General features: G+C 39.1%; 1 protein-coding gene across 2 annotated transcripts in view; it reads right to left on the minus strand.

Moving 5' to 3' along the window:
• Window positions 1-24,979, minus strand: part of sfswap (splicing factor SWAP) — a 51,759-nt gene that overhangs the window by 25,146 nt on the left and 1,634 nt on the right. For both annotated transcript variants that reach the window (XM_083930051.1, XM_083930050.1), the window contains exons 2-13: window positions 24,471-24,634; window positions 20,309-20,440; window positions 17,954-18,030; window positions 15,744-15,969; window positions 15,465-15,565; window positions 14,506-14,656; window positions 11,489-11,750; window positions 11,177-11,329; window positions 10,913-11,006; window positions 3,969-4,041; window positions 2,979-3,082; window positions 2,715-2,844 (exon numbers count right to left, since the gene is read on the minus strand). In XM_083930051.1, the coding sequence (XP_083786177.1) occupies window positions 2,715-2,844; window positions 2,979-3,082; window positions 3,969-4,041; window positions 10,913-11,006; window positions 11,177-11,329; window positions 11,489-11,750; window positions 14,506-14,656; window positions 15,465-15,565; window positions 15,744-15,969; window positions 17,954-18,030; window positions 20,309-20,440; window positions 24,471-24,634 (1,667 nt within the window). The remainder of the gene's footprint in view (window positions 1-2,714; window positions 2,845-2,978; window positions 3,083-3,968; window positions 4,042-10,912; window positions 11,007-11,176; window positions 11,330-11,488; window positions 11,751-14,505; window positions 14,657-15,464; window positions 15,566-15,743; window positions 15,970-17,953; window positions 18,031-20,308; window positions 20,441-24,470; window positions 24,635-24,979) is intronic.

The following is a 24,979-nucleotide window of genomic DNA, read 5'->3' on the forward strand; positions in this document are numbered from 1 at the left end:
GTAGCAGATTTTCCCCAACTGTCAATCTGTCTGTCTTTCCAGGTTCTATTTTGAAGATATCCTTCTGAACTAAGGGTGATTCCTACACTTTTGCTCTGTCCCTGGAGATCTCAGGAAATGCTAAAATCAACTCAGGCCCCCAGGAAGTGTGCCAGGCTTCGAAACCAATTTGACGTAGTTGCCAGATGGTGGAAATGCAACTAGTCCATCAAGTGATGCCCTCTGGCTCAAAAATATTTTTCCCGTTGACTTACATGGCCAAAGAGACATCTGTAATACATGTTTTGAAGTATCACAACCCCTCTGAAATACTGGAGTGCTAAACCGGAAGTAGCTGGGGCGTTATTGGCCCAACAGTGGGGAAGCAGTTCCGATCATCTGGGTGTTTTAGGGCACACTCACACTGTCCTTCCGCACCGCGCCCCGGGCTTTAGGGTACTTGCCCCCTCCTCCATCTCCCCCCGCTGGCCAGCTCATTTGTACTCACACTGCCTGGGCCTCGGCGAATGCTTCTTGCCTGTCCATACTCATCATGCCGTAACACATCACACGCATTGATTGGCGTCATCACGATGCGTGGCTTTGTTTACAAATCTTTCCATAGACCTCAGAGTTTTGTGCGTCTTGTCCGACTGTTTTTAAATATTTTCATCCGCCCAAATCTGCAGTAAACACTCCACCTTTGCATCACACCAACGTGAACCTTTCGCCGCCATTATTGTTGTTGTTAAATGTCCGTACATGGTGCGTCTTTTTTTTTCTATTTCCGAACAGGCGCACATAAAATGACGTGAGAGCCGCCGTAGGCATCGAGCTTGTGCTCGTACACATGCGCACGCTCGTGCTCGTACATGTGCAAACACGCTCTACAAAAGCCCACCTCTCTCAAACGGGCTGTGGACGGCCAACTGGCCGCAGCTAGACGAGGAGCGGTTGCACTCACACTGGTCTGTAAATAGTTCTCTTTATACATCCATGCTGTAAAGACCTATACTGTCATCAGGGCATTTGGCTGAACAACTCACTAGATGATTGCCGCCTCAATGGTGTCTCTGCAAGGCAACCTCATACAGCAGACAGAAAAAATAGGTTTTCAGGGTGTTTGAGTAATTAAGTATGTAATCAAGTCATTAGTATTGATCAACTCAGACGGATATATGATGGATATTTTGCTAGATGACGATACAAATCATACTTTACACAACGTTGATGTAGAAGGCGTATGCGGCTGGTTAACAAGTAAGGTCAAATGGATTATTGACTGAACTGTAATTGCCTCGGAATCTGCTGGTTGTCAGCTTAATTTCAGAAAATGTCTTTTTGGAATATCATTTTATATTTCAGCCGCTGTGTGCTCATTCAAAACGGCATGCAGATGAAGGTGAAGCTATCCAATTTGAAGCTAAAAAGGTGCAAATGCATAATTTGGAGGGTGTAGAAGTATAACAAGATGCAATGAATCAACTTCAAGTAGAATAGCTTCCAGTAAAGAAGCCTATTACTTTTGAAATTAACAGCCAGTGATACATTAGAATATATTAATATTTCAGAGATGTGACTCTAACCTTGAAAATAGAATTGGCAACATGCATGAGGCAAAAGTATTTCTCTCCCTTATAAAGAAGCCAAAGTGGTCTGGTGTGTGTGTGTTTGACTATCAGCAGTATGTGGAAAAAAAACTACTGGTCCAATGTTAATGAAACTGTGTGGAAAGTTGTAGCCTGATCCAAGAGAGAACCCAGAACGTTTTGGAGCAGATCCAAATCAGGGAGTGGATACACAAATTATTTTCCACTTTCGTTTCTATTGCAAGATAGGGCATTTGGCCTTAGCAGAGGGTCTGCCCTTCTAGTATTGCAATATTATAGGTCCTATAAAAGTCCTGATCAGCGCAAGAAGAGTGTAAACCTCTTGCAAGACCAAGAATGCTTTTCATGAGTGTATGCATTCTGACATAGGCGAATATGTCAAGTATTTCTGAGTGCAAAGTCAGTGATGCATTACTTTAGTAAAAGACTGCAGAGTCAGTGTGTAATATTCTACGACCATGACTGATGCATTACTTTAGTAAAAGACTGAGGAGAGTCAGTGTGTAATATTCCATGACCATGACTGAATAAAAGAGAGAGACAAAAATAGAGAGAATACATCTCCATTAGGCCTTTGGAGATATTTCGACTGTTGTTTGCTGCACCACACTGCTCGCGTCCTATTGCAGGGATAACACTGTTGAGAGAATTTATAATTCAGACTCAATGGATTTATTCATCTCCACGCTTTTGTTTTTCATCAATTCTGACCCTCCAAAAAAAGTCAAAGGATGCCAGTGGGTGTGATGGAAATGTCTTGTAAGCATCTGTACTTATATGCTGACGCTGAGACAATGGATTCAATGCTAGCACACCCACATTAAATAGCCACGCAGCTGAGGGGGAAAAAGACCTCTGTAACAACCAACATCAGATGCTTTATCAACATTCTGTCTGTCACACAGGCAGAAAGAGGTTGACGATTGTCTGAATGCACAAAGTGATAAATAGAAACGGGGAAATAAGAGTCTAAACGTTGTCAGATTAATATTTTGTGTCTGTCCTTCCCTTACATAAAAGTTTTTTTGTGTACTAGTTTTGCTTCATAACTGGGTATAAAAACGTACAAAATAAGTGATCATTTTATTTTACAAACGTGTTTTTAAACAGTTTAAATAATGTTACCTTGTTTTGCCTCCAACTCCTCCAAACTGAGAGAGGGTCTCTTCTCTTCTGGTGTACTGACTGGAGCAAGCTCCTTGTCAACCATCTCAGCTCCACCTAACACGGCAGCCAGCCCCTGCTCCTCCAGCAACTTCAGGCACAAAAGTTATGATCATTTATTGTTAATTTCAAGGTTCTGAAAATGCACTTACAAGGATGAGTTTTCTATCCACACTTAATCAACCCTTGAGCTACGTGCATTGAATAGACTGGAATGAACTAGACCTTGTCCTCGTCGGAGTCATCGTCCAAACGCACCCTGTTCTTCTCCAGCGGCAGCATGTCATTTTCCTTTGCCTTGATGGCAAAACAGATGGGGGCAAAAGAGGCTGCGATGGCATAGAGAGACATGAGGAGAAATGTGATTTGGAGAACAAAAAGGAGTCGGAAGAGTCCATGTTCATAACAGGTAGACAAGTGCATCCTGACCTTCTTTTGTTTGACAAAGTCAGAGTAAAATGAGAAATAGATTGACTAAAGTAATTAGGCTGCTTCTTGACAATGACAAGTGCATACAAGTTCAGGAAATCTAAGTAAGGAGAGGCTAGAAAAGATATTAAGAGAGGGATGGACAGAGGGAGAACAAAGAGATGTAAAAATAGGAAGGAAAAGAAGCGGAGAAGTGGAATCAAAGGAAACGTAAGTGAAAAGGAATACAATCTAGACAGAGAAACGGTCAGAAAGACGGACAAACACATTGGATTCTATTTTGTAATTAAATGTGTCTGCTATCGTAGAGATGAAAGACTAGACAGTGTGCCTTATCCCCTAAAGAAATAACCTTAATCTAAGTGTGAACTTCATTGTGGCAGGCTGGATACTTTACTTGTGTGATTATTAGTTTTCCCTGGCCTGCTCCGTGACATGTCGCCTGTGAGAATGTGTGCTTTGATTAGCATATACGTGCATGTTTATGGGTCCTGCCGGTGTTGTGGCAAGAGGACTCTTTCATCTTTGCATAGACATTTCCAGTTTGATATCACCAAATGAAATTGCTAGCATAAATACCAACAGACTCACAGGCAGCTGTGTGTAAACACAAATATATGACACATACGCACGCTCACAGTAAATATGTGCATGTGTACTCACATATACACATATTTACCCAAAGGCTTTGCATCTCTTTTACTGAACTAATGAACTAAACGAGAGGAAGGGAAAGTTGTTCTATGTTTTGTTTTAGTTTTTTTCATTAATGTGTTAATGTCCTACCTTTTGTCAGCTTGTCCTGGACTGATGTGTCTGATTGAAGCTTATCAGCGTCGTCATCATCTACTCTCTCACTCTGAATGAAGGACAGAGAGAGAGAAAGTTTTACAGTGCATATGTTTGTCTATCTGAATCAGTCTCACTGTATATAAACCAAGGCCATGCAATTTCTTAACCCTGTATGTGATTGAATTTTTCTAAAGTGTTTCATTATAGGTAAACCAGTAGGATTGAGACAGATGGTGCTGAAAATGAGATTCCATGAAACCCGCTGTCCTTCCTCTTAACATCATGTACTTCCACGAAGGGTTCGGAGTACAGGAGTAATATGTGCAATAAGTTGGTGTTTTTTGAAAAGTTCTCTAAAGAAACATCCAGGGGAGCTGGTTGATCTCACTGTCATTTTGTTTGTCTAAAAGAAAAATGGTGTGAATGCTGCTTTGTTACATAACATCGCAGGTGAATGGATATGAAATGTTAGGATGATTCACTCTGAATCAGTTTCCAATTAAACTAAAAGACGTCCATGTAAATATTGTAATTGCTCATCTGCCAAGTTCTATGCACGGTTACGGTTTGAATCCATGAAGTTGTCTCCCCACTGTGCTAGAGAAAATGTGGCAGTAGAGAAAAACCAATAGCAACTGTGGAGAACGGGAGATATGGCTGTGGCCTAATGGATATCTTTCAGCACTTTTAAACTTCTACAATTGAAGGATGTGGAGGAGTTGAGCAGAACAGAAATGGTATGTAGACCAATAACAGAAAAGTCTTTAGAGACGAGTCAATCTTCTAAGGTGAAAAATTACATTTTACACTCAACTACTGTCAGTGCACAGTTATGGGTATTCAGAAAAAAGCAGACTATAGGAATGATTAACTAACTGTACAGAAGACTGAAAAACACACCATTGACTGGATTGCCATTGGCCTTCAAATTTAATTTTAACAGGGGGAAAAAATATCAAACATTTAAGCAAGAAATAGGCCATGCATACAGGTCATGATTACCAGCCGCAGCAGAGACATGGGTATTGTTTTCACCTTGCGAGTACGCCTGTGTGTGCGTGCATGCGTTATTATGGCAAAATGTGGTCCTGGAGACATCTACTGTAGCGTAGAACTGTACACAGAAGAGGTGTTAAGTATTTTACCAGGTGTCTTTCTGTCTGTCTCCAGACTTGAATATACAGCCACAGAACTTTAAAGGTGTGTAGTTGAGATCAAAATGAAGGCCCAGTTCAAAGTTGGGTGTGGTCCAAGAAAGGACAACTTCAGTACAGGGAAGAAAATAGGGAAGGGGCCATTATACATTGCTTTACACCCTAGGCCCAATTTGGCATCATCGTTGGTGTGATCCCAAATCACAACATGGTCTCTCTGACAGAGACAGCTTGAACTCAATTAAATGTATGCTAAAGATTTTAATTTAACAATATATCATTTTAAAGTGACTTACAGCTGCCATCAGGATTATGGAAACAACTACTGGCCTGATATTCATGAAAGGGGTTAGGGCCAGGCCTTGGCAGAGGACTGCGCTGTCCGAGTGCCCTTGTAGTTGTAAATTGTGACGGACATTGATAATATTGCAGAGAGATAATGTTTATATACTGTATATGTGAACAATAATTTAAACCAGCCTGCTTCTGAGTGATGCTAAATATTATGTCTACAACATCCTGACCTGTACACATCTGAGCAGGATCAATTAATTTGAGTATTAACTGTTTGCTTTTAGTTCTTAATCTCATCTCTTTTCTCTGCCATTTAGCAGTGTAATTAGTTGCAGTGTAGTTGTGTAGTGTAATTCCAGCGCAAGATCATCCCATGGTCTTTTTCTGCACTACATCACATAAGCCATCTTGACATTTTTTTTCGTGTATGAACTATTAAGGGAGAAATCCGGTAGAGTCACTAACAGCCGGACATGGCTAACACTGATTAGCTTAGGGCAGTACGGTGAAGGCATTAAAACGGCTTTTTTAACCAATAATATTGCTCAAAATAACACCAAACTTCTGCAGTAGCATGGTAAGTATCCCTACATATAAAATGAAGCATCAATGGGCTCCGTCCCTTTGGATTGCATTTGGTAATCGACTTGAATGGACTTTACTACAAGAGGAGCTGTCTTTTAAAACACTGTCTTGATGGCTTATTTCATGTATGTAAGTGCCGAAAAAGACCATGGGATGATTTTGAGCCGATAATACACTTCGAGTTCACCTTAAGTTTAAACCCCTCCAATTTGCTCTCTAATGTCCCAATGTATGGCATATAACTTGTCACATCAACAAAGTATCTTCACAAAGCACTTATAACTTGTGTGCATCGCCACATAACTAGAAACTCTCTGTAGTAATACCTGAGGACCAAGTGCCCTTAGCTGCTATCACAACTGATGGAATGAAAGGGAAAAGTGGTGATTAAGCCAAGGCCACAATAGGGGAAAAAAAACTACCCTTATGAGGTACATTTTAACATGTTTGAAGAATGCCTCAAAGGTAGTTTCCTATTTTTCAGCTGTCACTGAAAAGTGCTTTCAACAGTCAAAGCACTTTACAGAGGACCCCAGAGAATATAACTCCTTAAAAAAAACTCTAAAATCAAAGCTCACAGGTGAATATGCAAGAGAAAATGCACTCTAAACCATTCTGGGATGACTTCAACAGCTGGAGTTTGAGGAATTATGTTAGCCTTTAGAATCCTTGGATTACTTGATTTGCATGCTTTGCTATAGACACAGGACAGTTCAGAAGGTAATAATCCTCCACTGTGAATGAAAACATGCACCAGCAGTTCATAGCAGGGCTGCAAAACCTGTGCTGGTTAGAGATCATAAACTTTACAGAAATGTATAAAGAAAAAAGAAAATATGTTAATTGAAAATATTCAACTCTAGAACAGCTTTTCTTTTAGGTAGATGGATGAATACTTTCACATGGCCTGTGTTTGATGCCTATTCTACTGAATAACTGTTAACTGCTTTGCATGGGATTTCTGCTTTGTTTCTTTGCACAGATTTGTTCAAAATTGACATTACTTCCATCACAATTAAACGTTCAGCTCAATTCAAAAGTACACAGTCAATTTTAACATTTTGTTTATAAATAAAATGTCAATTCAGTTCAAAAGAAAAACTGTCAGATTATAGAAATTTGTCCAATCAAAAATAACACAGCCTCTTTGGTGGGTCCTGCGAAAATTGGTTTCTTCAGTACCACATTTTACCATGATGACACATAGACTCACAAGGTGAAAAAAATAAAATACCAGCGTCGCTGTGGGAGGTTTACCAGAAGTAGAGCAGGACTTCTATTAGATGCCAGAGCATATTGAAATCATTATTTTAACTGTCTAAATAATGTGTTTGATTATCAGAACTGAGAATTTGGGTGGAGTATCACAATAAACCCAGCAACAACATGAATCAGATGAGCAGAGCTGTCCAAAAAGGAAGCAGAACGTCTTTTGATGTAATGATCCTTTTTAGATCAACTATTTATCCACTCCAAAACTGCCACATTCTGAAGGATTGAAATATTGTAAGGCTGCTTATACAAACCGACAGCTGCCCCACATCCTGCTGCTGTCTGCATTGACTGATTTTAGCCCTTTCTCACTTTTTCATTAACCACAAAACTATAAATAATAGCACTGACTGAGAGCAGCAATATCTGCATCCCATTACCCACAGCACAAATCACAAACACAAGGCAGGTTTCTTGATAGAAAAGCAGAGCGGCTGCTTGTTGGAGCAAACTGAGCTGTGTCATAATGGGCCACACTCCTCTGCACTATGACAAGCTAATGGATTTGATTCGTCAGAGGACAAATAGCTCTTTACCAAACTTTTCTCACTCACTTCTATTTTCATCCTCTCTTAGCAAGTATACTAAGGCATGAATATATGTACATATGTCAAAAACATCTATCCATCTATCTACTGTACCCCTCTATCTAATCACATATAATTTACCTTGTCTGAGAGAGATTATGGCTTAAAGAGGTACTGCACATTTCAATGTGTTTTTTTGAGCTGTAAACTAAATTATTTTACTGTACTGTGATGGGGCGGCACGGTGCTGTGGTGGTTATCACTGTCGCCTCGCCTAAAAGCAAGAGGGTTGCGGTTCGAATCTGGGCTGGGGCCCTTCTGTGTGGAGTTTGCATGTTCTCCCTGTGTCTGTGTGGGTTCTCTCCGGGTTCTCCGGCTTGCTTCCATGGACCAAAAACATGCATGTGTTAGGTTAATTGATGACTCGAAATTGCCCGTAGAGTGTGAATGGTTGTCTGTCTATCTTTGTCTCTATGTGCCCTGCTATAGACTGTTAAATCAGCCCTAGCATGGCAAGTCCAATGCTGTGGTAGAGCCAATCGGTTGGGACGTCTCCAAGTAATCAAATTTAAAAATGTTAACACCTTCTAATATAAGGTGGGCAGCACCCTACACATGCCCCATCTCTGCCCCCCTCTGAGTCATGGAAGAATTATTAGACCTTGATAGGGCTCAGCTGTGTAGCCTGTTCTTTCCAGTGGTCAAGTAGCAGTACTGCAACGAAAAGTCCCACTGCGGCCCAAAAAGCATTTTCTCCATAGGCCACCATTGTACAAGAGACATCTGCTAAACTGTTAACAGGACACCAGCAACTGCAGACAAGGCCGCGTATGACTCTTTCTGTTGTGAATTTTTAACACATGGACTTATTATATTTGTAAAACTTTTCTTAAAGATGTACCGCACGTGAGCCTGTTCTTTCAGAGCCCTCCATCTTGTCACGTTTATAGTCACTCAAAGTTATTATCTTTTTAGCATACAATTCGCTCTTTGTCTACCCTTCAATAACTGGGAATTCCCAGTTATTGAAGTTTTTTGAAGTATTGAAGTTTCTAAAAGTTTGGAAGATTACTTGATTTGACTAAGGGCATACTTTAAGGAACTGGCTTTCTTGTGCAATATCCTCCCATAAACTAAATCCACTCTAATATACAAATTACTAGTATATAAATCAATGCATTTTCACCGGGGTATATATTAAATGAATGACAAAAACAGGTGTAGAGCCCAACCTGAAGGGGAGAGAAGAACTACAACTGAGCATGATTTCAAAGACTGAGAGCAAATCATAAATAAGGATTCTACAAGATTCTAGGGCACCTTTAGGCAAAGGGGAATTTATCCCAGGAATCAATCATTCCTTGCCCAACCGCAGAGGAATTGTTAGCAACAGTTACTGGTTAACCAATACACCATAAAACATATAAGATATGTGCCGCTGGGGAGCTAGGCCAGCAAGTAGAGCCAGTGAGAGTGCTGTATGTCTGTTGGCACTGCTGTTAATTAGGGTCATTGAGGCTCTGATAAACCACATTACGATCAGTTCTGATACGGGTGTACAGACAGTGATGGACAGCAGGTATAGAACCATATAGGCTGGAAAAGTGAAAAGGCTGCAAATGGACAGTCAAGCAATCAGTCAGTAAATATAAGGTTTTTTTAGTGATGCTTTGTTTCAAGACAGGGCTCCAAACTAACTTTTTACATTGGCTGCACTGGTGTGCCTAACTTTTTCATTTGGGTGCACCAGCGCATAATCCCACACACAGACACAAACATTGGTGAAAACAATAAAAAGTTTAGTCACACTTGACAGATTTTTGGTTGCACTCTGGAGCCCTGCATAAAATATGGAAATGCCACTGTATAAAGTTCCCAAAACATGGGAGGCTAATTGGAACTACTTCACTGGCAGAATTTTGAGCCTTCAAGAGATTGGATGCATCGTTAAGAAGGATGCCTTTGCAGTGTATTACTCTGGTACCCAGTGAGGCTGGATCTAGCTTTTAATGACACTCCCTAGTTATTCTCACAAGTCTCATCCCTCATTTCAATATTTTAGATCAGTGCGGTGGGATCCTAGCTTATCAGCAACAAAAAGCAGATAATTTCAAGGTTGACTGTAAGTGCAGCGAATGTTTAGGACCACCTTTTCCATATCTAAACCTTGGCTGCAAATGATGTTAAACATAATTACAACCAGGTGTGGAGAACCGTGAGGTTGGTGATGGGAGAGCTTTTTATCTCCTAGGTGTTAAGGCCATCTGTGGGATTCTACTGATTCATCTACTGAGCGACAGAACTAACATATAATATAGAAATATAGAATGGAACACAAATATATAACACAATTATTATTTTTAATTTCTGCTGTCTGTTATAAAAAAAAAAGATAAAAAGCACTAACTAAAGCCTCAAATTTGTGTTGATTTCCTGAATGCTCCTGTGACAATTTTACCATCCCATTTTGCACAGACATTATTTAATTTCATCAGTTCTGCATTTGATTGTGGTTCTGTAGGTCATACAGGCAGATTGTCTTTGCTTGAATGATAGAAGACTAATTACATTGACCTTCTGAAAATAATTTTTCTTGGTAAAACATCTCCAACAATATCCATGACAGAAATGCTGTTGCTCATGCATTCCTGGAATCAGTCACTATCACTATCACTATTACTCGGGGCAATGGCAGATATTTCGTTCCTGCATGTAACCAAAGCATACTCAAACGCAATTAAGTCAATACTATTCGGGGTACAAACGGAAACCAAAACGTTTCCAGTACCAAAATTTTGTCCTGATGCCTACAGATTTTGTATCCATATCCACAAATCTGTTTATAGAGATTAGTATACTCTATACTGTTTTTACTGTGCCACTTGGAATAGATTTATTAACCTATTTAGGGATTTCATCTGCTCCATTCTGAAGCTGTGGTGGATCACCATAACGATTAGAATTCATTAGCTATGGACCTCACGAGGGGTCCATCTGATTCTTGCGCACATACACAAACATACAAAAACATATTCACACATATACATATATACATACATAATGTATGTATATAATGTATATATACACACAGTAAAGCCTGCAATACCTCTGAAAAGCCTCTTCCTTCCCTCTGCATGAAGTAATTCTTCTTAAACTCGTAATAGGTGTTGTACTGATGCCAAGACTGCAGAAAGTCAAACCTATGGTAGACAGAGGGAAGAACAAATATAAGAGAGTTGAGCACTCACAAGAGATAAGCCAGAGGATGATGCAGAGCTTCTGCAATATCTGAAAGAAAAGTTAGTGATAAGAGGTTCTGAAACCAAGATGGGACCAGCGCAAAAGATTTATTTCTGGTAAGAACACTTACCGAGGATCATTCTTGGCACGGACACTGGCCTCAAACTTAACGCCGTTCCTAGCAACGTACTCGGCTAGTTTGTCTATGACTGGCTGGGTGTCAGGTGGTGGGGGAATGATGGCTGGTGTTGCTGGTGTGGAAATTTGAGCTTCAGGTCTCAAACTGTTTTGAGTGAAAAATAAACATGTTAAGCAGAGAGAAACATTTCAGCTTTTAAAACAGGTGTGAACTGTTTTCAGCAAAAACTGTCAACTTGCTCTATTAAATTACAGTGAAAAAAACATAAGAGAAGAAAAAATAGTGATGTCCAATAGTTCCTACCTGGTTTCTGGTACAACAGCAGGAGCAGCAGAGCTGGTGACTTGAGAGGGGACTGCAGCTGATGGTGCCATGGTGATAGTTTCAGAAGGAGTGGGTGTACTTTCCAGATTAGGCAAAGCCTCAGCAGACGAAGGGGGAGCCATGACAGCTGAGGGCATACTGTTATAGTAGGAGCTGGCATCTATCCCAGGGGGAGGCGGGGCTAAGCAGAATGTTCCATCAGGAAGCATGTAGTACCCATAGTACATTGCTGCTGCATTTTCTGCAAAGACATTAGGAAATGCTTAAATTGTGCCTGATGAAGAACAGTTACTGTATCTTCATGTGAACATAAACTGTACAATATATTGTCAACTTTTCCACAGTAAATGCTAGAGTAGATTGGAATGTTCCTTTTTGGTTGAGACTGTCACATCTCTACAGTGAGCTTAAAGTCAATAGTTTACATGGTGTTGTAATGCTTAATAACTTTACAGTTGAGTTCAAAAGTCAGTACAGAGAAGCAATTGTTGGTTTGATGTGAAGTGAGGGTGCCTTCACAGTTAAGGAGTGATTTACTAATTCATTTCAGTCTTGACATGGAAATCTTTCTATTTCAACCTTGGTGAAGAACATCAACAGGTCAGGGAAAAGTCATCTACCACTGGAAACAGAAACTGTCAACACCCGTTTTTTTAGTGTGCTTATAAATAACAAAGATGCCACAATTGTGCTCAGTCACTGTGTTGAAATTACATTTTCAAGGCAGGAAGACCAGGAAAATGATATAGGCTTTTAAGACTGCAGCAAAGTTTCCCTTTGGAGGTATTAAGTTGACCCCAAACTCATGGTTTGTCTCAGTTTAATGTGAAGATAAATGTGAGCTATTTGTGTTTTTTCTGTATATACTGGTATGCAATCTGAATATTTTACACATACTAGCCGACAAAAAAATCTGAATGGAACCTAATTAAGTGCTACTGTGGGAGATCGCTTAACAATTCCTATTTATAGTTTAAGTGTAAGTAGCTGCATTCAAATTGGCCACTGGACAGCAGTGTGGTTGCTGTGGTCAGACCACAAGAGTTAAGTGGCGTGAAAGTGTTCATTATATGACTGTAATGGGCCTTCTGCTGCTGAAGCTTGCTTTCTGTTTTATGTCAAGGCTGTCCTGTTCACTGTCAAGCTATGTTTTTATGTTATGTTAAATATGTCTGCCACAGTAATTAATTTAAACCAGCAAGGGGGAAGAGAATATAAATCAAGATGTGACTTATGTGTGAAAGGGTCATCTCCCTTATCAGTGGGTTTGTATTACAAATACATTTTATTGAAAAGATAGAGGGAAGTGGAGGGGGGGGGGGGGGCAACAGAGGGATAGGGACAAAATAAATGGTCAGTGTCAAAGTGGAGACAGTGTGATATTAACACATTAGTCACTGAGCTGGTTGACTTTAATGACACATCCAATTTTCTCTAGTCAGGAAAATTAAAGACCACAGCAGGAGCTTTCATTTACAAACTTGACATGTGTCACAGCTGAGATAAAGACTTCAAATGTGTAAGTGGAGGGTCAAAAAGGAAATTTGGTTAAATGGCAGGTCACATAGTAGATAAATGGTCAGATAGACAGATTGCAAAAAATATTTCATGAATTGACTTTAATTTTAAGTTAGCATGTGTTTTTTGAGCTGCTCTTATTGTTCGCTCTTTGGCATGCTCATATACATTAGGGTCAGAGGGAGGGAGTGATTAAATACTCTAAATTAAGGGAGGCAATCCAGTACAAAAGAGGTAATGGAGCATCTTATTATCCACGCCCTGTATTAACATAAGTGGCAAAACAAAATGTTTAAAAGGACAAGACAAGGTTTTCCCATTGGACCAAGCGTAGCATAAGTACATGGATGGGCAAATTAACAGCCCCCGCTTTGAGCAACAATGAATATCCACGGCATTAAGCAGCTAGGTCATCCACAACTAATTTACAAACATCCACTGGCAGATTTCTGCAGCAAATATCAGGCTAAAGGACACCCTCCACAACTGTTTGTCAGGGATGAATAAATTGAAGTAATGGACAAGTTAACACACTCAGGTCAGCATGGGCCACTGGACATGGGTTTATTTAAGCAACTGTTTCAGGGGCGGATGAAGACATATGAAAAAAAATAGGAAGTGTGATGAATAACGTAGCGTGGGAGTGGATGTGGCTCATCACGGATGGATATCCACTTGGTCTTACATACAGTTTGTACACTACGGTACACGGCATTCTTTTGAATGTAATGGCAATGCTGTTGTTTGACGTCATTCAATTTAATAATGTTATTTTGTTGAGTTTAAAAATGTCATATTCGATGACGTCTCATCCAAATGTATGAGAAGGGTCAAGGCATAACATTGACCACAATACTGTTAGTCATACCCATGAGAAGTAGCTCATAAAATAAAATGTATCAAGGTCTGTGCCATAGATGTTCAATATTGCAATGCACAAATAGTTGTAGGTCTAGTGCTTATTAAAGTACAGTGTTATGTTCAGGGACATTTAAAAAAAAAAAAAAAAACTATAATTTTGTTAGTTTTTTTTGTGATCCTTTACGAGATGAGATGCACAAACCAAGAACACACATAATTTTGAGTCTGAACGGACCCAGAACCCAGGTGGACTAGAAAGTGTGGACCTGAGGAGCTGGTTCAGGTTGGGTCATCTGGTTTTCAGGAGATGTGGTGTGTCCCAAAACACCTCTAAGCTCAATATTACTTTGCTGTAAGGCGTTTAGAAAGGCCTTTGCATTAATGGTCAAAAAGGACAAAGTTAAATGCCAATTTTCTGTGGTCAACAGTGCTCTCAGAGAGAAAATTCACTTTAAATAGCTGCAGGGAAGGGCCTTGTGCTCAGTGGTAGACAAACAAGAGCAACCCCACTTGGCTGAGAGAAAACAGACAGATGAAAAAGTAAAGACAGAACTAAAGTCTTCATAAATTTAAGATGTTTTGTCTTTTGTTGTCAAAAAAATAATAATTTTACTCACGGTCAGCAGTGTACTGCGCTGGCGTATTGGATGCAGCTGGGTCTGTCACTTCCTCTGGTTTGGTTTCCACTGCTGCTGTGCCATTCCTTTCCTGTCGAGCTTTTCGTACAAGTGCTGCCAGAGGATGGTCTGGGTCCATTACTTTTAGAGGCTGCAGAAGAAGACCAGTCTGGTCAAAACAGTCTATCACACCATTTTTATTTTTTTATAAAGGAATACTTAAGCCATTGAGACCACAAAACTTGCATACTGTAGGAGACAAAAACATTTTACAGTAATAATATAATAAATATTCAAAGCTCACTAAAGCCAGAAAGCATGAAATGCAATATTTAAGCATTACATACAGAATTTAATAGTTAACCCCATAAATGTGAACTATGAAGAAAATTAGAGTGGCTGATATGAAAAGGAAAACCCTCTTGATGGGAGACAACTGTCAGACAGCTTGCTATTAAAAGCAGCTCACTATGTTTCTTTCAAAATACATGCTTCCATTCTTGCTGCTCTGTCAAAGACTAATGGCTGTTCTGACACAGCACATGAAAGTACTAACAAAAAACTGTAACAGCATGAAGGCAGGGAAAGAGAATATCTTTATTTGAGAATGCAGTAAAGGAAATGGGCAGGACTAATAGCATGTAAATGTAATTCACATAGCAGGCAGTGATCGCCAGTTAGAATTGCAACATACGTTTGAAACATCTAATACACTTTCAGTTGGACTCCAGATGAGCACTCTATGGTCACTGTCCAATGAAAACCATTCTGCTACTTTTTAAGTTACATAAGTCGTTTAAAAACCCCTAAAAAATGTTCCAACAACAATAACTGAGTTAGTTTTTAATTAAAATGTAAGGTTTTGGAGATACAGGGTTTTCACCAGACAGTGTCGCAATATAATGTAGCAACTGTATCCAAAAGGTACAGATTCACATTAGGTGGCCTATTTACATTACCTTTACTAGCTCCTCCAGACGAGAGCACTTTTTAGGGGCAAACAGGCTGGGATGGAGGTAACTGCCATCGCCATCCTCATCTGAATCATCAGAGTGGGATTCTACAGCAAGAAAGCAAAAAAAGGAAAAGTAATGAACACATTTTAAACATTAAAATTCATGCAGAGCATTAATGTTTTTTACTGTTTCGTTCTATTGCTTATGTATTACTGATGATATTTCTGCATTAATTACGATACATGACACGGATGGATTCAGTGACTGCTTCCTATAACTCACCCTGTGACTGCTCTTGCTTCTTGGTAGAGACAGGGTTATATCGACCTTCCTTCATGGCCCGCAGGATGTGTTTGTAATAAGGGTTCAGGTAATGGTCAAAGCGAAGAAAGTCAAACTGGGAGTTACCGGCCTGCTTAGCTTTCAGGACTATCTCAAACTGAGCCCCCTGCTGAGACACAAAGTTGGCCGTCCTCTCGATGATGTTATGGGTCTTAATGGTTGCCGGCTACAAAAAATAAAAAGTCAAGAAATTAGCATATATGTTTTTAAACTATAGGTGTTGTTAGCTGAGGCTGTATTTACTGTCATATGCAGATTGAAGCAAATATTTTACCATGTCATAAGAAGACATAATCCTTTAATTCTTCCAAAAGCATCCAGTCATTTGTCAAATAAATGCAATGGGAAATGTGCCATGTCATGAATTAGCTAGCTAGCAAGTTAACTAATGGGGAAATTCTTTCAATACTTTGGAAATTCAAGCCGACAAATATAAAATATATTCACTCTAGTAATGTAATAAAAACTAACATGGCAACATGTAGTCCTATGGCTCGACAGTGCAGTAGTGTAGGCTGCACATGTGATGGGAGAATGCACTGAGCAATTTCTATTTAATGGGATGCTGGAAAATTATCTCCACTGTTGAAAATAGTGCATGGGACAATTCAAGTACATGGGCATACTTTTAACCAAAACATAAGACCTAGCGTTGCTTTTTATTCATGTGTATTTTCCCCAAAATAAGTTCACAATGAAAAAAGGTAATATTTGCATTTTGGAATTGTGTTCAATTCCACAATGCACAGTTTATGAATGGCTTCTTTATACCAAGGACACAAGCCATTTTGGTTCAAAGGCATTTTAATGCCAGGCATTCTTATCTTCATTGTGATGACATTAATTCTTAAAATGCACATGGGGTAGAAATCAGTGGAACAAGAAATAGTTCATTATTCATTCATTATTGTCCCCCTTGTGTGCTTTTAATGATTAATCATTGTCATTACCTAGAGAGTACAGAGAAGTGCAGCAATCTCCAAAAGAACCCCCATATCTCATCAAGATGAAAGTCATAATAAATAGTACCTTTCAGGAAACCTGCCAGAAAAGACGCCAATGTCCAACACTAACACATCATTATTTTGTTCCAAGCTGCCAAAGGACTTACAAGAGCCTTCCGCACTCCGTTTTACGGAAATAGGCATTAGGTGAAAAGGGGCTGTGTCATACTTGTTCTGTGTTGATGTGATACAAACAAGGAAAGCATCCTAAAACAAAGCATAACTAACATGTAACAGTTATAAAGCATGGCAGCTCCTTGAAAGTATAACATACAGTTAAAAGCCATTGCTATGCGAACCCATGTAAGCACAGAAAAGAATAGCCATTTGGGCCCCGTTAACTGAGGTGTAACGACTGTCAGCTATCCAGTATAGGTAAAATTCCTTTACCATAATCTTAGTTTAAAAGAAAAACATATCATTGATAAACGGTTTCTGCAATGTCTCCTGCATTGAAATTATTAATATTTGCATTCTGGTTTGTTAATGGACTGAGATGCAGCACAACATCACAGTTAGATTGTACAGTTAGAATTCCCTTGCTCTTTCTCCCAAGCTGCCAGTCAAGCAGAACAGTATGGGAGATAACCTACACAGAGTCCCTCACAATCTAGAGAGAAGACACTAAGATTTTATGCCTATCATGTACAGAGCTATGCTGTGCTCTGTATGTATTCACAAATGTGTTTTGACTGTTTTACAAACAGCATGCTATATACTTAAAATGCACACAGTCAATGACAACATTAAAGAATTCTTCTCATGCATAACAAAGTGGCAACTGATGCGGACTGGCCTGGTCCTGAAGGAGCATTATCAAACAAAAAAACGCTAGATAAAACAAAGTAAAAGCAATGCATTTAAAATTTCTCAGTATACTATTTCTTGTCTGTTGTAATATTGGATATAAAGCATCAACTATACCGTACCGTTTTTGTAGCAGAGGAGAATTAACATCATAAAAATGAATACACTTTTAAGACATAAAGTTTTAATGGTCACAAGTTGCCAATAAGAGAAGGGTTCCAAATGTTCCTGTAATTGTGTAAACCCACAGTGCACGTTTATATATTGTGTATATGTACTGTGTAAAAGAGTGCAATATGGCAGCAATATCGGTAAGCCAGCTGGACATTTAATACTCACCAGTTCCACATCAGGAGGAATAGCGAGGCCTGGGGGAGCAACGAACGGCTCCTCACTCTCCTCAGTCTCTGCCTCTTCTACGTGTGTGAAGCAATTTTAGGACAAAAAAAAAATGAAATTAACTCTTGTTAAGCATTTGCATTTGGAGTGTCTTAACATTTTAAAATTGGTCAAAGTAAAATACTACACTCTTCATCATTTATTCTTAACCCTCATTTGCAAAATGCACTAGTCAGGTGGAACATTTTTAATGCTGTACTGTGGGGATTTTGCAAAGTAATGAAGAAAACAAGGTCCTTAATTTAAGACATACAATCTATGGGGGAAAAAAGCCAGCCTTCCCACTATTTCAATTGGATCTATGTTTGTCATGTTTGATGTGCCATGGGTAAAGCGATGAAATCAGCTTTTGGCAGGGCCTAAAAAGGCACACAGCAACCCTGAGTTCACTCTGTCTTATGTCACGTCTTAACTCCAATTTAGTGTTAATATAAATGTCTTCCAAAGAGTGCCCCGATTTTGAAAGACGACATGCACTCTTAATCATCACTATAGCTATATAGCAAGAGTATTATCATGGTTGACTAGCTTAGGGTTTCCCCCAGAAAAGTTGTTCTTGTTGGGGGTGGGGGTGGGGAGCGACTCGTCACTACAATGATTGTGGCTGGTCCACCTTAAGACTGCATTCAGACACACTCAGGCAGGTCCAGCAAATTGCAACAGGATTGTCCAGTTACCTTGATAGTTTTGAAAAACTCTCTTGTAACAGTGATAGGCAGGATGTTTACTGTTGTACTGACTGTACAGGACTCTCACACACTGCACCAAAATTAACTGACGAGTCTTATAACAACAGCTACCGCAGTGTGATGAATTGTTTTTCTCCATAAAGTTGAGATTGCAGCAATGTTTTTTTTTTATGTACTCTCACTATTTAAAAAGGCACTCCAGCATCATTCCCATGTACCACGTGACCATGTCACAGACTGTTTCTCTATTCAAAGCTACAGTATAGCCACACATTGACTCAGCAGCTCCATACAAGGAAACAAGTAGGCACTCTGCTTCAAGGGATGAATGGGATAGCCAATAGTCCCAAGTAGGTAGAAATATTTGGAATTCAGGGATTTCAGTGAGGGTGAAGTAAATTATTTCAGCTTTAGCACATTGAAATGAAGTTCTCAACTGAGGAGATAATAAGTGAAAACTATTTGACTTAACTAAAACTACTAATATTGTGATCATGCGTTTCCAAATCTGTCAGCCCAACCCCTCTCTTTGAGGCTACACATTTGCATTGGGGTGCAGGACTTTTTTTTTCATGATATTGTTTTTGTATGTGATAATGTCAAATATTTTAAAGAAGGAAAGCCAAAAATGTGAGAACAAAGAAAAACTAAAAAAGGGATTAAATTGAAAGCAGCCCCCTTATGACCCTTATGCACTTTATCCCAAAAGACAAGTTCTACTGGCATCTGGAGTTTTGGTAGAAGTAATCATACTCTGGACTCAGCTCGACAATCTCCCCAGAGAGGCATGTAGTCTGCTTAACTGTCAGGCCGCTGGCTGGGACAAAGCGCTTCCAGCTATCTCAACATCAAATATTTAAAGTTGCAAGGAGGGGAGTGTGTGCGTGTGTGCGTGTGTCTCAGATATCAGACTTGGATGGATGACCCAAGTTGATGTTGGTGTTGACAGCTGATTAGCAGTCTAAATGTCAAACCTACTTTCACCCATGGCTAACATTTTAATATTATATTTGAATATTAGTTGAATTATATATATTCATATTTATGTGGGGCCTCTATAAGGTGTTGTTCCAAAGAGTTATAATACATGTGTAATAATAAAGAATCAGTTATTATCACTGTGTGCTCTGAAGGCAGAAATTCAACATCAGCAGCCCTGGGAGGGTGTGTATCTGCAGATGGTCACATGGATTAGAATAGTAAAAAAAAAAAAAGAGAAATGTATTAGACAGACCTGCTGTGCTCTTCACAGCAGACTGAAGCAGATAAAAATTCAAAAGTCAAGCAGCTAAAATTGTAGGCATGGCACAGATCCCACAACAAGCTTGTCAAGGACAGAAGGGGTACATTAAAGATCCCAGGGATTCAAGTAGTGCATTTTCATGCATACAGTAATGTGGTTACTTTGTAGAACTTTGTTTAATTTACACAGCCCCATTCTGCAAGGTTGGGTCTTTTGCAGGGCTCTACTATTAAAAATGTTGTGTTTTGCTTTCCTGTTTGTGTCATATTGTTCCTGCATTTGTGAGTGTATTCCATATGTATATGAGAGTGACTAACTAATGTCCTGACTGCCCAGGCAAGTTTGTGAGTGATGAGTTCTCACCAGATTCCCTGTTAGCATCTTCCTCCTCAGTGGGCTGAGAGGGGTCATAGTAGTCAGCACAGTATTTGAAGGCCACTGCATTGTAGGAGCCTTCATCAGCCAGAGCCTCACTCAGACGTTTGTACTCCTCCTCTGTGGAAAACAAGAAAGCACATGGACAAACATTTACTACAATGTTGATTATCATCTAAATGAAATCTATATTTCAATCTAGTCCTAACATAACTTGCAACACCATTTCCAAAAAGAGCTGAGATGCACAAAGAGAACATATCAAATGTTGAAAGTGAGAAAGTGAGAAAATTCATTGTTTTTTGAAAAAGATAAGCCTATTTCAAATTTGATGTCAGCAACACATTTCAAAAAAGTGGGACTGTGGCAACAGAAGACTGGAAGGGTGTGAAAGGTTAAAAGAAAACACCTGGTGGAACATCGCACATTTAATTAGGTAAACTGACGGGGGAGGGGTTAACCACTCTAATAGTGAAACAATTTATGAATAATGCTTCTCACATGAAATTTAAAAAAATATATATAATTAAAAGATAATCTGAAGAAACTCTTTATGTAAGGGACAAGGCTGAAAACCAATAATAATAACAATAATATTTTTTTATTATAGCAAAAGCTGCTAATTTGCATCCGTAAATATTAATATGTATATGAATATATATATATATATATATATATATATATATATATATATATATATATATATATATATATATATATATATATATATATATATATATATATATATATATAAATACACAGTATATAATATTATAATATTGGATGTTGGTGATCTTCTGGCCCTTAGACGGCACTGGATTAAAAACAAACACAGTTCCGTAGTGGACATCACTGCATAGGCTCAGGAACAATACATCCAAAAAACATTGTCTGTGAACACAGTTCGCCGCTGCATCCACAAATGCAAGGTGAAACTCTACCATGCAATGAGGAAACCGTATATAAACCATGTCTTTTATGGGCCCAAACTCATTCAAGATGGACTGAGGCAAAGTGAAAAACTGTGCTGTGATCTGACGAAACAAAATTTGAAAATCTTTTGGAAAAAGGGCTGTCACGATACTACAGTTTCAAAGTCGATACCGATACTCAGCAAAATACTTGATACAATTATCGATAGCACAGGGAGAAAATGACAAAAAATGAAGGCAGCATTTTTAAAATAAAAAGTAGAACAATACAAACACCATTAAAAATAACACTTTTTTAAAAAAAAAGAACACATAACTGAAGGGTGTATATGTGACGAATATTTTCAAAATCTCATTTGATTTATCATGTTGTATAGTTCAGTGATTTCAGTGTACATTAAATGATGCGGTCAAACGTTGGATTCAGTTTGGATTGGATTCTGTTTGTTGTTGAAAGTCAGGTTTCTCCACAGTGTAAACCGGATCTGGTCAATGCTAATGTATTCAGCTACATTTCTGTATATCTTCTGTTTTTGGTGACTTGGCACCATATTATCTTTGCTGATTAAATAGAGTTGGTAGCAGCTGCCACTGTTTCTTTCTTGTTGCTGGCTGACTTTTCAGACACATTATTGTGTCATCCTGTGAAATTAACATCTCTTGTTAGACGGACAGGAGTGATGACGTTAGCTGCTTAGCTCCGCCGTTAATGTTTATTATTAGATCCTAGCCGCCCTGGTCGTTAGCCTCGTATGCTAAATACTTCCAAACGGAACTATTGCTTTGTTTATTTTCTACTAAAAAACAAAACAGTTTCTTCTTCAAATCTGTTTATACTTTCCAAAGTAAGCTATTGTGCCATTAATTGGCATTGGTGTGGTTACAATTTACGGAAATGACCTGTTCACCCCCCACTGCCAAAGACTGACCAAAAATACTGACTATGAAAATTAACTCACTGACCCACACTAACAAACACACCTTACTATCAGTGCAATACTGTACATACATCATATGTTGCAACATATCACAATATACTGTTTTAGGTCACGTTCTTGTTTGTTTTTACTTGTCTTTGTCTATATTTAGATTTTAACTTAAATGCTTTTCACTATTATTTATGTGACGCTTTATTACATATTTTACTTTTAGAACATTAAAATATTTACTTTACCCATGTTTACTTGTACTTATGTTGCACACTGCTGAAAAACAAATGCCTATTAGTCTGGCATGAGTCCAAGGGACATTATCAATGATGCAGAGTAAAATGCCTCTGTTTCTGAAAAAATTTTATGCAAGACATAGGCTCAGTTATCAGACTTGTGTATGTTATTTATGTCATAATATTACATGTTACTGAAAGACTCTGTTCCCAAATTGTGGCAAGCCCTTGTACAAGCACATTAGTTAATAGAAAAGACAGGAAGAGCATTACTTACTGGTTGCAAGAAAAATATACACTGATATGTGGCCCCAGACACTGACCTGTTTCTATTGAAATTCATGGCAAACTATATCTTTATTAAAGAAGCAAGGGCAAAATTGCCACTAAAAATATCAATATTTCTAATGCTTTCCTGCTGTCCCTTATGTGGACAGATGGGTAATAGTCTAACTGAATGGGGTCAGGCCTCCAAATTCAAGGGCAAACTAGCCTGGGGGATGAACCTGCTGCAGTGAGCGTGTGTGTGTGTGTGTGTGTGTGTGTGTGTGTGTGTGTGTGTGTGTGTGTGTGTGTGTGTGTGTGTGTGTGTGTGTGTGTGTGTGTGTGTGTGTGTGTGTGTGTGTGTGTGTGTGTGTGTGTGTGTGTGTGTGTGTGTGTGTGTGTGTGTGTGTGTGTGACAAATCATTAGCTGACTCATTCTGTCCTGTCAGTTTGGACATAAGACACCATATTTCACATAAAACTGTGGCTTATTAATTCAATTACAGTAATTAAGTCTGTCTTTCAGAGGGGTGCTTTGTCATCAAAACAGCTTTTTTTCATTATAATGTAAAACGACTGCGATGTAAGTATCCAAGACTTGAAAGTGATTTCCATAGAAATGGCAGCTGCTGAGCTCAGAATCAGAGCCTGCCCTTTTTAAAGAGATGAAAGCTTAGAGCGCCTTAGAAGGGGATGTAAAAATCTAGATTTTGTTAAGAAGCCTTGATTGAAGAATAAAGCAATTGTAGGAGTCCCTGCCTTTCCGTCTGTACAGACAGGCTTGTCATATCGGTGTTAGTCTGTGGGAGTGCTGACAGACGAAAAAAAAACAGGACGACAATTCAAACACTGACTGCCTGAGAAGAAAGTGAACATTTTAACTCTACAAATAGAGCCAGTCACCGGTAATAAAAGCAGAAATATTAACCACAAAGTGTCAAGGATTTTGAAGCATTTTGATTTGGCAGAGGCCATGCAGCTGTGCCATGTTGCTAGTATTTCTGATTAGTTACTGTATGTCTTGCCCTGCAACCTTGGCTACCATAGATATATTAAGCCTTGAGTCAGAGCTGCCCACAAGGATTACAATCTGCCAGTAAAAAATATAAGGGTTAGGACTGCTGCCGGTGGGAATTAATATCTGCCAGTGGAACACAAGTGTAAAGCCATTTGTAAGTGTAATAACATTATGTCAGGAAGAAAGTAGTGGCATATGCCAATGTTTCCTAACATATGCCACTGGACCAACACAAAGATATGTTGCAGCAATTTCATTACCCCCTCACATCATACGATGAAGGTGTGACAGATCGTAATTGATGATTGATGGGCCAACAACAGTTCCAACAGGATTACAACATTGTGTGCAGGATTGCTCTGAGGCTTTACCCTGACATCCCTTTCGGGCACTTTACTGTTTTTCCAATCCCCTAATCTTCAAGGGGGGGATATACTGTATTGTGTTTATTTTCAGGTTCATAACTTTATTTTGGGTTTCTACTAGAACATGTTTAGATGCTTTAATGTTCAAAAAACACATTATTTTTCTCTTTGTCGGTCTGAATATACCTGTATTCACCCTCTGTCTGAAACGCTCAGTTTTAGCACCTGTCCTTGTGCTCTCTGAGTCTCTGCACTGTCACTGCATCTGGGGAATGACTGTAACGGCACTGTAGTGACAGTTTATCCCTATATATACTGTAGTAGAATTGTGACATCACAACTTTTGTGGGACCTTTAAGATGTGCCATATGCGTGTGGTAAGTGGCAGAACTAGCATCGTGCCTACCTTGTCTGGCCTCCTCTTCCAACAGGTCAGTGTGCAGAGCCAGGTATCTCTCCTCATCGCACAGCGCCTCAATCCTAGCCTCCTCCTCCGACAGCTGGTAGGATGTATTCCATGACCCGCTGTCATACTCTGAAAGGTCATGTAAGTGACCACGCCCATCGTATCTGTTGGGTGATAACAAGGATTAGAGAGAAGGAAGTCAACAAAGCCTTTTGTACACAATATGGACCTACTTACCAAGGGAGGGGGACCTAAAACCCAAAATTTACATCAATAATACTTTACCTCTGTAAGTCTGTCATGAGGGAGTATACTTGTAAAATACGTGAGAGTTTCTCAAAATACAGACAACACAATAATGAACTAATTAAGTCCTTTGCCTTAATTGTCGATTGTGCTCTTAAGTTACCTAGCAAGTTTTTTGCTACTATTTTCTTCTTGGACAAGTCTAACAAACGAACGACCCTACATCAATAGAAAAAAACAAAAAAAACAAACAAAGCAACTCG

This window comes from Echiichthys vipera (assembly GCF_963691815.1).
Source record: "Echiichthys vipera genome assembly, chromosome: 16".
NCBI classification, from domain to species: Eukaryota; Metazoa; Chordata; class Actinopteri; order Perciformes; family Trachinidae; genus Echiichthys; species Echiichthys vipera.